Genomic DNA, 12,903 nt, shown 5'->3' with positions numbered 1-12,903 from the left:
GATGGCTATACTCCAGGACGCCATTCATGCCTTATACACGTTAATGTCATCACGCATGGAACAAGTTATCAATGCCCATGGAGGACCCAGTACCTACTAGGCAATAGGACACATGCTGAACCTAGGTGACTGAAATGCTAATTGCTTTTGCAGAACATATAATGAACATGTCCTGTGAACTTCCTACCTCTAGTCTTTCAAGGTGTTCTGTTTTTTATGAACATGACTGTATGATCCTAACTGCTCCTCTGTGGTCTGAAACCACACCGCTTTTCATCCAATTTACTCTCAATCACTGATCGCACCCTCCCTTCCAAATGCGAGTAAATACCATGCCTGGTGTACTGATCAAAGAAATACCTCAATAGCTGTTGCAATTCTTCCCATTCCCTTGCTTACAGATAAGTGCAATTACTGCTTTTGTCCAGTCAGAAGGTACCTTACCAACATTCTATGCTAATCTTATTACTCTATGAAGCTATTTCAACCTGCCTTCCCAAAATGTCACCATTTCAGATCTGATTCCAGCCATTCCTGCTGCTTTATTACAATGGAGTTTATGTACCATCCTTTCAACATCCTCAAGCGTAATTTCACCTTCATTGTCCTTCCCCCTCCCAAAGAGCTCAGTTGTTCGTGACATCACCAGAAAGATTTCCTTTTACGTTGAGAAAATTTTCAAAATATCCCTTCCTCCTGTCTAGTAATTCCCTGTGATCTATTATGAGTTCACTTGATTTACCCAAAACACTATTCATTGCCTCCTTTTATTAGTGTCTACAAAGTTTTCTCTGCCGCTTGACCTAGCCTTTCCACATTCCAGGTTATTCTTCTTTTTCTATTTTACAATGACTTGTTTTGCTCTTATCTCTTTCATCTATATGCAATACCCTGACTGTATCAGTCCTTGTTTGGAGCCATTTCTGATTCACCTATTTGAATTTACAAGCTCTGTGCTGGACGGAGACAGGACAGGTTTTTCTCCGAGTACTCTGGTTTTTCCCGTCATCTTTCATTACAGCAACACCCTCCAATATAATTTCATTTCATGTCTGCCATTAATCATTGCCCCAGAGGAGTGCAACAGGCTTTGGCAGCTGGTGCAGTTGCAATCCTCGCCGCTAGAAAGAGGGCTTTATTCGTTCCATTCCTGACCCAGTTGAAACTGGAAATAGACTGTGGATTTTCGTTTTCTCACTCCATCATTCCGCTATGATGTTTGCTCTCTCCCATCTTTGCACACAGCTGTTTCTAAGCATTCCCTTGCTGTTTCCACTATTCATACCTGTATGCCACCCATTCTCTTTCTACTGCATATCCTGAACATAATTACTTTCTATCATTGGGAACTTTTCACTAATCTTATCCATGTACTTCTGTCCAATTTCCTTGTCTTGGAGATTTTCTACCCTCACTTGTCTGCAGACAGATTTTAACTTTCACTATCCTAGGCCTAAGAGATACTTAGTCCACTACAGTTTGGATAGTGGTCCGTATCATCAAAAAATCCCTTGAAAACCTGCACGTTCCTGACAGATTTCCTGAATTCAAAGTTGGTTAAAATAAACTCTATTATGGATCTTCTGTCTGGCTCTATGGCTAAATAGCGCACTGGCCTTTGGTCACAGATGCATCCTCTTTGCTGACTCTGCCAGTTCTTCTTTCTTCTGTAAGCCCTATTAACAGTAACAGTGCAACGCCTTAACTACTCGCCCACCTCATCATGCCCCCATTAAAACTGATAGCTCCCCATCGAATTCGATTTTTTTTTCCAAAGAGTTCTTCACCTGTCAAATGGAAGTGGGACTCCGTTACTCCTATAGATCTGAGGCTTGTTTAAAATGTTCTGAGCACCAAGGGAGTTGGTCATGCAGTTAGGGTCGCACAGCTGTGAGGTTGCATTCAGGAGATAGAGGGTTTGAATCCCACCGTCAGCAGCCCTGAAGATGGTTTTCTGTGGTTTACCATTTTCACACCTGGCAAATGCTGGGGCTGTAGCTTAATTAACCCCTCAGCATCGCAGCCATTTAAAGGGCTTCCAACTCCGCGGCCAGAGGCGATTTCAACTATGTGCGAATTAAATATACTGATTCACTTAAAATGTTACTACAAGTATATGAGTAGCCTGATATTCATGAAATTTGGATTCCATATGACAAAACTATGTACATGCAGATAATTGTTTCACATTACCATAGTAATTTAGTTTGGTATGTTAGGAGTTCGAAGCACTCTTCAAAAAGAGATACATCTCACATTCCTAGCAGCAGTAAACCAGTCTTCATTTTGCCATGCTTCGAACACATGATAAGTCTCCGAGGTTTAGATTTCTCAGTATTGAGTGCTAACTTCCTGATAAAATGTCTTTCCTGCAACCCTGAAACTGTATTATCTGATGCGCGCTGGCCTTGAATATTTTGTTCCCCGTCCGAGCGAGAGCGATCGTACTTCGTAAACAAACCTTCCACAAGATTTTTTTTACAAGTTGCTTTACGTCGCACTGACACTGATAGGTCTTATGGTGACGATGGGACAGGAAGGAAGCAGCCGTGGAATTAATTACGGTACAGCCTCAGCATTTGCCTGGTGTGAAAATGGGAAACCAAGGAAAACCATCTTCAGAAACCTGATAAGATAACTGCTCAATGTTCGTCCCTGTCACTCTTCTAAATGTTATTAGAGAATTTAGGATGGTTGCATTCAAGTCTTTTGAACAGCTGTATATACTGTACTGGTTCCTCCTCATCGGCACACTCATCATTTATCACTGCATCCACCACAGCCATATCACGTATTTCATTATCAGTGCTGCTAATACTATCACTATTACTTCCGACTAAACTTTCACCTGAATTATACAATATTTCAAGCACGTTAGTGTCATTCAAACAATGGCTGGAGCTTGTCCTTGTGTGCGGTGCGTCAAGCGGACTGATGCAACTGCAGTGAGACCCAAAGCAACAGGATGAACCTGATTGAGGGGAATAACATTTATAACGAAACAAACCAACACGATACATATTTCAGATACAAGGTAGACACAACGTCTTTCAAACGATATATATATATAAAAATACCATGCACAACTGGTTCTTATATTAAACGACAGAAAGCAGCACCAACTGATACCTACAGAGAATGCTGGTGGAAGAGTTACGAAAATATTTCACGCCAAGAAAAAAAAGACGTTGACTCAAATAAAACCCGCAGCCCAATTTCGTGCCTCAATTCTTTTTAAAAAATATGCAGGTATTATTCGTGTAAATACAATACTATAAATAAACCACACAAATAGAGCAAAGATAATCATGCGAAAAGACAAACTTCTCAGGTCTTGATTTCTTTATTTCATTCAGTGGGAAAGAATGAAGCAAAGAGACTTAAAAAAAAAGAGATTATTCCTGAGACTAGCTTGACAAAAAATTTTCCTTGCACAAACAACTATATACAGTAGAGTCTCGTTGATCTGAACTAATTGGGACCGGAGTCTGTTCGGATTATTAAATGTTCGGATTAACCGGAAAATATTTTCTAATGATAATGTTATTATTTTTACGTCCCGCTAAGTACTTTTTACGGTTTCCGGAGACGCCTAGGGGCCAGGATTTTCTCCTGCAGGATTTATTTTACGTGCGAGTAAATCTACTTCCACGAGGCTAACGTATTTGAGCACCTTCAAATACCACCGGACTGAGGAAAATAGTTTCTACTATACAGTACAGTACATACTGTAATCTTAAATGTCCATTCTTTAGCAGTTACATTAATAAAATACTGTATAAAATTACAGTAGGGTAGTTAAGAACCCGTAGAGGAGAAAACAACAAATAAAATTACTTTAGCTAGTGGATGGAAGCTGACTGTCATCAATTACAAACAGACCAAGAAATTGTAGGTATGGTGGAGAAAGAATCTGGAGTTGATGTGGAACAGAGTGTCGACGAAGAGGACCACAATGAACAACTAGTGTCACATTCAGATGCCGCGGCCGCCTTAGAACTTGCCGTACGCTATGTCGAGCAACACTCCGCTACGCCTACTGATTGTGATGTTTATGAGACGCTGGTTTAACACTGCATCTTCAAGTAGGTTCCAATCACAACGGCAAAATAAACTAGCAGACTTCGTAAAGATAAACGACCAGTGATTAATCGTTTATGATGTGTAATTATGTTTACATTAAGTTATTCTAGGGGCCGATGACCTTCGATGTTAGGCCCCTTAAAACAACAAGCATCAAGTTATTCTAGTAAAATATGACTAATAAAATGCAAGTAAATATTCATTCTATAATATGTTCTTTCATTTCAATAAGGAGATTCTTTTAAAAAATGTAATATTTCAGTTCGGATTAACCGGACTTTCGGATTAACGGGACTCTAGTGTATTAACGAAGTACAATTCTTATTTTTCAACAGTGATAAATCCCAAAATTTCTTCTTGGAATTAAAATCATTTGCATTTTAATGACTCCAAAATTCTTTACACTACAAACGTAAGTCAAGTTATGTATGGGTCTATACCACGTATAGAGGTCAGCGGTCACGGAAGAAAAGAGGGTCTATACCACATATACAGGTCAGCGCTGAAGAGGTTAACGCCATGACCACTACCTTCCCAATCCTAGGTCTTTCCTATCCTTCCGTCGCCGAAAACCTTTGATGTGTTAGTGTGACATTAAACAAGTTAAAAAAAAAATTCTTTGAAATGTTCTGAGCTCGGTAAATTCTGTTTAAGAAAGATGTTACCCTACTTAAACACAGTCCTAGTGAGGCTCTCTCCTCCTCTCCTCTAGGGATTAGGGACCAAAGGTGGACTGTTTAGTCCTAGCTGCCTGAACAAAAGGAGGGTCATGATTAAGAATGTGTCCGAGATGCTGCCCACTCCCATTCCAAAGCAACTGGTACACCAACTCTAAGGACCACTTCCTAGGCCACTCAACCATTTCCCATGGTTCACGGACTAGTACATGACTCCAGTAATCCACACAACAAACCACACTTTAGCCCATTATAAAATTAAAAAAAAAACAAACAGATAAATGCTTTTAGAAGATAACTTACACTTTTCCATCCTTTAGAAGCAGCATATTGCAGAGCTGAATGTCCTCCCTCATTCTTTGCATTTACATTAGCACCACGTCCTATGAGTAAATGCACTACCTTCTCCCTTCCAGCAGATGATGCCAAAATTAGAGGAGTCATGTCAGTCTGAAAGCAAGAAAACAAAATCAAGCTTAGTAAACTTGTAAGATTGCACGATTTCTTTTTTTCTGATCATATGTGCATGGAGTGATAGGACCATGAAAAGGAACACACAATATGATGAACACAATGACAGATCAGTGTGTCAAGTAAGAGCAATAGAAAGAGATAAGGACACACTGACCTGTCAGTGTGTTCTTCCTATCATGTATTCCTTTTCATATTCCCATCTCTTCCTCTATATAACTTTATTTTACGCTTGTATGTTCCTTTCCAAAACTTTCCATTTACAATATTTATCAACACTGGGACAAACAGTATTACGTAGATGAGAACAACACTACGGTAGCTTCCAAATGGGTAGTGGTTTTGATCATACCCAGTAAAAAGAAAATAACATTAGCCGCTATACATTTTGTAATTCTTTCCTAGTTGCTGAAATCTGACAAATTCATAATTGAAAGGTTTGGTACAAATTTAAAAAAAATCCCATTTACAATACTGTTAACCTGACCTCTGATGGTTCAACTCTCCACATAATTCGATCATGAAGCAAGGCCAGACATAAATGTACGTACGTGCATAACTATGTATGTAAATAATCTGTAGAAAACATGTGAAGATTTATATCTATTTGTATATATGTATATTTGTATGTATATTATTTAATTTATTTTTTATTTAATTTAAATTTTTATTTAATTTTCTATTACATCATCTGTAATTGGGACATCCTGTAGGTGATAAAAAAATATATTCTATTCTATACATTGTAGGCATGTCGGCACTTGACCAGCCAGCGTATTCTGATGCTTTGCTTAATGAGTATTCATTGTTAACATATTGTGGACGGGACCAGTCTACTCACGTTTGGCTGCCCGAACGTTGCTGACGGGTCCCCAGTTAACTCGTGTTCACGAGACTTGTACATTCGGTGACATCAGATGGAACTTCTGAGACTAGCTAGCGCTCTTGGTTTATAGAATCTCATTGTTGAAGGTTTTGTTTATTCCGTGCTACCTTCACTTTTCGTTCTTTTTATGCTTCAATTTCTTACTTTTCCGGCCTAATGTTTACGTCATTTAAAGCAGTGGTCCTCAAAGTGGGGAGTGTGCTCCCTTAGGAAGAAGCAGAGAGTGATAAGTGGGGGCACCGGCTTTGACTGAAATATTTAATATTCTTTAACTAATATTGGTATCCTCAGATTCTCACATCCATTAATCTAGGCAGGAAGCTCTTCCATCACCATTCAAGACTAATAAACTTGTACTTTTGCTGTCTTATTTCACAAGAACTGACCAGTAGATTCTGCCAGCATGTATTCTTAGAAAAGGTGCGAGTAACACGTCCCACACAACACCCTTTCACCCGCCACCCACAGTGGTATCACCTTACCAAATACTTAACCACCATTAACCCTTTGACCCCCAGCCTCATACGTGGTGTCCATGTCCTATACCGCCAAGGCCTAATGAGCACTTTTTACCTTGCAGTAAATTATTCGTAATAACTTCTGTTCAATTCATGTAAATTGGATGGGCATTTTTTTGTTTCGAAGGTAATGCTTCGGACATTTTATTGATGTAAATTAATGCACCTTTATTTTTAAAACTTTTATTTTATGAAGTGATAATTCAAATAAATATTTCCTTTCTTTGCAAAAAAAATTATTTCATGATCAAAAACCGGTAAGAAAAAATATTTTCACTATCAAAAGCTGCATTATTTTAGAGAGGTGGTGTTTCCTATGCTATATATAAAATGACAGATCCTTATGTACAATATTACAGTTACAATATTATTATTATTACATAAACGTGAAATTTTCTAATCTTACATTACATGCAAATGCTGCAGTTCCTGGTTCGTTTTAAGTAAAAAATTACTACTAATGTATATTTCACACATACGTAACGCTCAAAAATTCACTTTTTCCCTTAAAAATATATATTATAAGAAATTATTTACTAATATTTACACATGTTTATGACATGCTCTACCAAATGTGCTTAGGGAGGCTCAAAGGGTGTAAACTCTTCTTACACTGTCTACTAATGTATCTGGTCTTTATTCCATTTACCACCTTGACTAGTACTACTCTTTCTGAATACGGAACAGTTACGTTCCTTTTTTTTTTTCCGGTAAAATAGTAAGGGGGTTGTTACCCGCCCGCGGGAGCTGAATTGCCGCTTGGCCACCAAGCTACTCGGCAGCAAGTTCCTCAACTAAACTTGTTGTATATAGTCTTATTTAATCCAAAACTAGTCCAAAACATGTATTATACATTATTAAAACGAATAAATAACTTAGAAAGTACTTTTTGGCGCTTTTAGACTGAACCTCGAACGTCCGATCAATCGGACGTTGGCGGTCAAAGGGTTAATGACAATAAGCTGCTTGACAATGTGACTGCCACTTCCTTACAAAAATAGATTCTTCTATTTCTGCCATTGTTGACTCTATTTCAGCCAGGCCTTTGCAGTCAGTTCAAAGACAGTGAGTGAACAGGTAAATTATAGTGCGTGTTTAGTGCAAGTGATTAGCTTGTTACAAGTATCGCCATGCCCATGGATAAGTGGCTTATTAGCAGTGGTAAAAGGAGACCCCATGGAAGTGATTTATAGAGTGCTTGCCCTCCTTCGAAAATATTCAGTCCTAATAAAGAACAAGATTTGAATATAATCGAAGTACATTGTTCTTTCGCTTCTGCTTCTACTTCTGCTCCCAACAGCATAATTAATTCTACACCCAAATGCAAAGTGTGTAAATATCAAGACAATTATCTGACATTAGGCTTTACCAGTATTATTCTGAATAATCACAAACGACCTCAATACGTTCTTTGGAGATTTTAGCTAACGACAGTTTGAAGCCTGTGAAACTTAAGAGACATATGCAGACAAAACATCCAGAATGAGTAAGTAAACCTATAGAGATTTTTTAAGTGTCATGAGCAACATCTAAAAGGAAACGTCAGATACCTTGAAAAGCATGTAAAAGTTCCTAAAAAAGCACTAAGAGCATCCTTCGAGGTATCATATATATTATTTCAGTAGTATAGATCCCTTTTGCGATGCTCACAAGTAACCAGTCGTGACAAATGAGCATTCAAAAGAAAGAGATAGATATTAGAACTGACGAATTGCACTCTCATTTCATAAATAACGATAATTTCTTTAAAAAATGAGTTTTAAAAAGTTGTATGAAGTGTGCGATTTGTAAATACTGTTGCTGTAGAAAAAAACGCGTCATCATTGCTGTCCACTTCACATTTTGGCTGCTGGGATGCCTGTTTTATGTCATTATAACATGCTGCAATTATCAGTTAAGAAAAGAATTATAGTAAAACCAAAAATTACCTACTTCTGGAACATTCGTTAGTATAATAATGCACTTGCATTTGCTTCCATTAAAGTGGATACCATAAATGTTAAAAAATAAAAGATTACATTATATGGTAAGTAAGACTGTCTAATATTGTACTGATTTGTGCATTCCTTAGTTCACCAGGGGGCTACTCCATGAACATGAGAGATTTCTCACACGGATCCCCTAGTCTTATTTAATTGCAAAATCCAAATCACCACATATCACTGGTGAGAAATCACTACTTCCTGCAGCTGTGAAGATCTGCACGATCATGCAAGGAGAAAAGTTTGGCGAGTGTCCTAAGTCGATGCCGCTCTCAAATAACACAGTTTTCTGCCGAAAGAAACTCAATAACTGCTCTCTGTTTGATAAGCACCTCCATTACAGATGCCATTTTGAAGGCTAGTTATAGCGCTGCCACCTATTGGAAATTAATGGAACTCTATGAGACAAAGCATGAATATTCGAAGATGTCCCAAACAAAATTCAATTTAAAACAGAAACTGGCCGAGAAATAAAATGTGTTGCATTATATATTGAACGCCCCTCGTATTATTTTGAGTGAAGGCTGGTTACATACAGTTCACAATTTGAAATAGTTGGTGACAAATACGATATATCACCAGATCAAGTGTTATAACATTGATGAATCATGCGCTGACATAATAGTATGAGAACCACAAACTCAAAATCTATGTCTCTACTGAGGCAGTATAAGCATAAGCATGGACGTGCCTGATGAATTGTGCACCGACATAACAGTATGAGAACCACACACTCAAGATCTATGTCTCTACTGAGGTAGTATAAGCATAAGCATGGTCGTGCCTGTAAGATATTTCCGCAAAGAACTCCTGCCACACAAAACAATACAGTGAAAGGGACAAAACTTGCAAAGGAGACAGCAAATTTTACTGCTTGCAACAATGCTGACAGTAGTCATAAATGACCGCTCTTCACAATTGGTAAATCGAAAACACCAAGGAGCTTTCAAGAATATTAATTTGTCATCCCTATGAGCCATCCAAAATCAGCCTAAATGAACAGTGGCCATTTGAAGCATGGTTTCTTGAACAGTTTGTGCCTGCAACTGAACAACATTTGAAGGCAAAACAACTCTCTGTACGTGTCCTTTTGGTGTTGGTTAACATGCCATCGCATCCTTCCAAACAGGCACTCATCATCATCATCATCATTTTCCAGTTCCAGTTTCCCAGGTGTCGTGAACAGACACTATAAAGAGAAAATACAAGCTGTATTCTTTACCAACGTCACTTTTCTCATCCATCCAATCGATCGGGTGGTGGTGGTGGTGATTACTGTTTTAAAAGTACAACTCCCCATGGATCAAGGGCTAATTAAATGGCTAAAGAGGAGACATCTCCAGAAATATGTTGCATCCATTTTAGAGAAGACAGAAGGAGGCAGCTGTTTGAAGCAACAAATCCTTTAATATAAAGAACACTATCTTCACAACTGCTGAGACTTGGAAAGAAACGAAAGCATCAATACTCAAAAAACCCTGGTGTATACTTCGGCCGACAATGGCAGTTGACATTTAGCAAAATGGCTATCAAAATGATGAAGATACAGAGGAAACCATACAAGATTTGCAAAATCTCAAATGTCAACTGCCAGATAAACAAGCATTACAGACTTTTTTCATTCTTAAGTGCTTAAGGTATGTACTTATTGTACTTTTATTAATGTGTACACAGTATTAGAGTAAATAATATTGCTCTTCTGGTTATCAGACCTTTCTTGTGTTCTGACAATGCCTTCAGTCCCGAAGGCGACAGATGAAGGAGGTTCTACTGTATCGTATATAGTATTTAGGGAAAAATTTGTGTCTTTGGTGCAAGAAGGATACACCTCCAGGATCTGCACCTCTCTTGCTTCAAAGTGCTTGACATTCTACTGGTGGGGAGTGCAGACGATACCTATTGTGCATACTACATAGCTTTCTTCAGCTGGCTGTAGTAGCAGCGGTAGCTAACAAAAGTGATGAGAGTGAGCCTTGAACAGATCCAGCAAATGGTAAAAATCACAATGAAGATACAGGAATTTGTGAATCCAATTTCTCAAAGCAGATGAAAAAGATTTAAACATCCAATATCGTGATAAAGGAACGTGAGAAAGTAGTGGTGGTGGTAGTGATTGTTGTTTTAAGAGGAATTACAACCACTGCCCTTGTGCCAGCTCTGAGGACATGGGGTACGAGGTAAGGGGAGTGGAAACGATGAGTAAGCAAGGGAATTCTGGATCGTGTTTATGCTTATACTACCTCAATGGAGACATAGATCTTGAGTGCATGGTTCTCTTACTGTTACATTGGTGCGAAAGAGAAATGCAGTTGTGCATTCCGAGGGTCGTGGTATCATAAATAACATTACTGTAAAATACGATGTAGAGGCTGAAAAACAAATGTCTTTCTTTCACAGTAAACCAGGCAACACAAAAAGCTGCTCCCTATGCTGGAGTGTCCGAATCTTTTATTAAAAATTTTACGGAAGAAAATGAGGGAATTAGCTGAAAGTGGCGAGGGTAGTATGCTGTCCACTTCCAGTAAAAGATGAAAGAAAAACTACTGTCGATCAAAATATTATGTGCACTCAAGTTTGGAGGTTGTTTATGAAATAATCAATAGGCCCGCTGAAAATCCAATAAAACCATCATTTTCCTTGTTTCATTTCACGTTAGGTCATGTAGGCTTTGAATTTTTAATTTATACTGTAATATTTTTTTTTATCGCAAGTGGAGTGCAAGAAGTGCCCGTTTTTAAGCGTGTTTCAACCATGCGTCAACTTTAACATAGTTTCTCAAAACCAGTCATCTGATCAAATCAAAACTTTAACCCAATATACACTGGAATGTTTTAAATATAGTTCAGAAATTTCAGAATTTTGTTTCCAAGAAAAACATTTATCAATTTCGTAAAGTAACTTGTTCTCAGCTTGGGCTGGTTGAAAAATTGTGTTCTTGGTCGCGTTGTAATCTTTACGTATCCAATAGATATGCTGTATGACTGTACAATACGTAAATGATTTCAATTTTTTGTATCTGTTTGTATTTGTAGTGGGTAGGACGACATGGATGCGTAGCTGGTTTGGGCTGGGAAGACCGTGCGACGTTACCGTTATATAGCGCCAGACACCGCACCATGCCACGCCACACTGGAAGTTAAGTCTACTGATTACAGTTGCATGTACAGTGGCAACTGCTTCGCCGAATACTTAAAACGTTCCTCCGGTATTTAATAAATACCTGGAATCAGCACTGAAGCAAATGGCATTATGAGGTAATGAAAAACATTTTCCATCAACTTTTCTCATAAGGAATAGTAAGCTCACGTCCTCGTCCCGAGGTGGTGCAGCTCTTTTCAGGCACACCCCCAAAGGAGGTGAGCTGCATGTACCATTCTATAACACCCTTCCTACCATTCTTAAATCTCTGGTATTACCGGTAATCGAGTTCAGGTACCCGAAGGACGGCAGCAAGTAACACCGTTATGCTACGGAAGCGGACAGCTTTTATGTTTACAGTTTTACAATTTGCTTTATGTCGCACCGACACAGATAGGTCTTATGGCGATGAGAGGATAGGAAAGAGGTAGGAGCGACCGTGGCCTTAATTAAGGTACCCCGCCATCTGCCAGGTGTGAAAATGCGAAACCATGGAAAACCATCTTCAGGGCTGCCGACAGTGGTGTTCGAACCCACTATCTTTCAAATGCAAGCTCACAGCTGCACGACCCTAGTCGCACAGCCAACTCGTTTGGCGGACAGCTTTTCTCGTAAGGACATTGGACCTCCAATGGCAACTTTAAACATATATTATTTTTGTTTTTATGCTGGTTTTGCTTTTTACATTTATTAATTTTTAAAGTATTTGGTATTTACGCACCAGCCTGTCTTCTCCGCTGCTACCTGGCCTTTCCTCCTATGGAATTCCTGTGCTGAGGTTTTCTAGAGCTCGGCAACTCCAACTGAGACCCCGCAAGGAATGCGAGCTTGGAATAACTCCCTCCTACCCTTCTGTCCCTAGTCATGCATGACCAATAGTGTACAAGGGCGTGTCTCCTCACGAGCCAATAGAAGTGAACATCGCCCAATGTTGCCAATTAGCGACTGCAATTCAGTGCTTGCCTAGCTCTCAAGGGAGACATTTCCGCTAAGTCAGCATTGAAGTGCTCTAGCTCTGTGCTTTGTCTATCACTGCCCACGGCTTGGCAACACCGAGCGTGAACTAGGCCTAAACAGGCAGTGCTGCCGGGTTTCGTATGCTGAGTGTTGCACTATACTGAGTGAGAGATTTTCCCTGATGTCTTTCA

At 39.0% G+C, this 12,903-nt stretch overlaps 1 protein-coding gene across 1 annotated transcript in view; it reads right to left on the bottom strand.

The window, feature by feature from the left end:
• LOC136875537 (26S proteasome non-ATPase regulatory subunit 10) overlaps window positions 1-12,903 on the bottom strand; it is a 60,552-nt gene that overhangs the window by 35,566 nt on the left and 12,083 nt on the right. The window contains exon 3 of the mRNA XM_067149085.2: window positions 5,064-5,210. Coding sequence (XP_067005186.1) covers window positions 5,064-5,210 — 147 coding nt within the window. The remainder of the gene's footprint in view (window positions 1-5,063; window positions 5,211-12,903) is intronic.

The sequence above is a fragment of the Anabrus simplex genome, chromosome 6 (assembly GCF_040414725.1).
Source record: "Anabrus simplex isolate iqAnaSimp1 chromosome 6, ASM4041472v1, whole genome shotgun sequence".
Classification (NCBI taxonomy): domain Eukaryota; kingdom Metazoa; phylum Arthropoda; class Insecta; order Orthoptera; family Tettigoniidae; genus Anabrus; species Anabrus simplex.
This window is presented reverse-complemented; position numbering and strand designations above follow the sequence as displayed.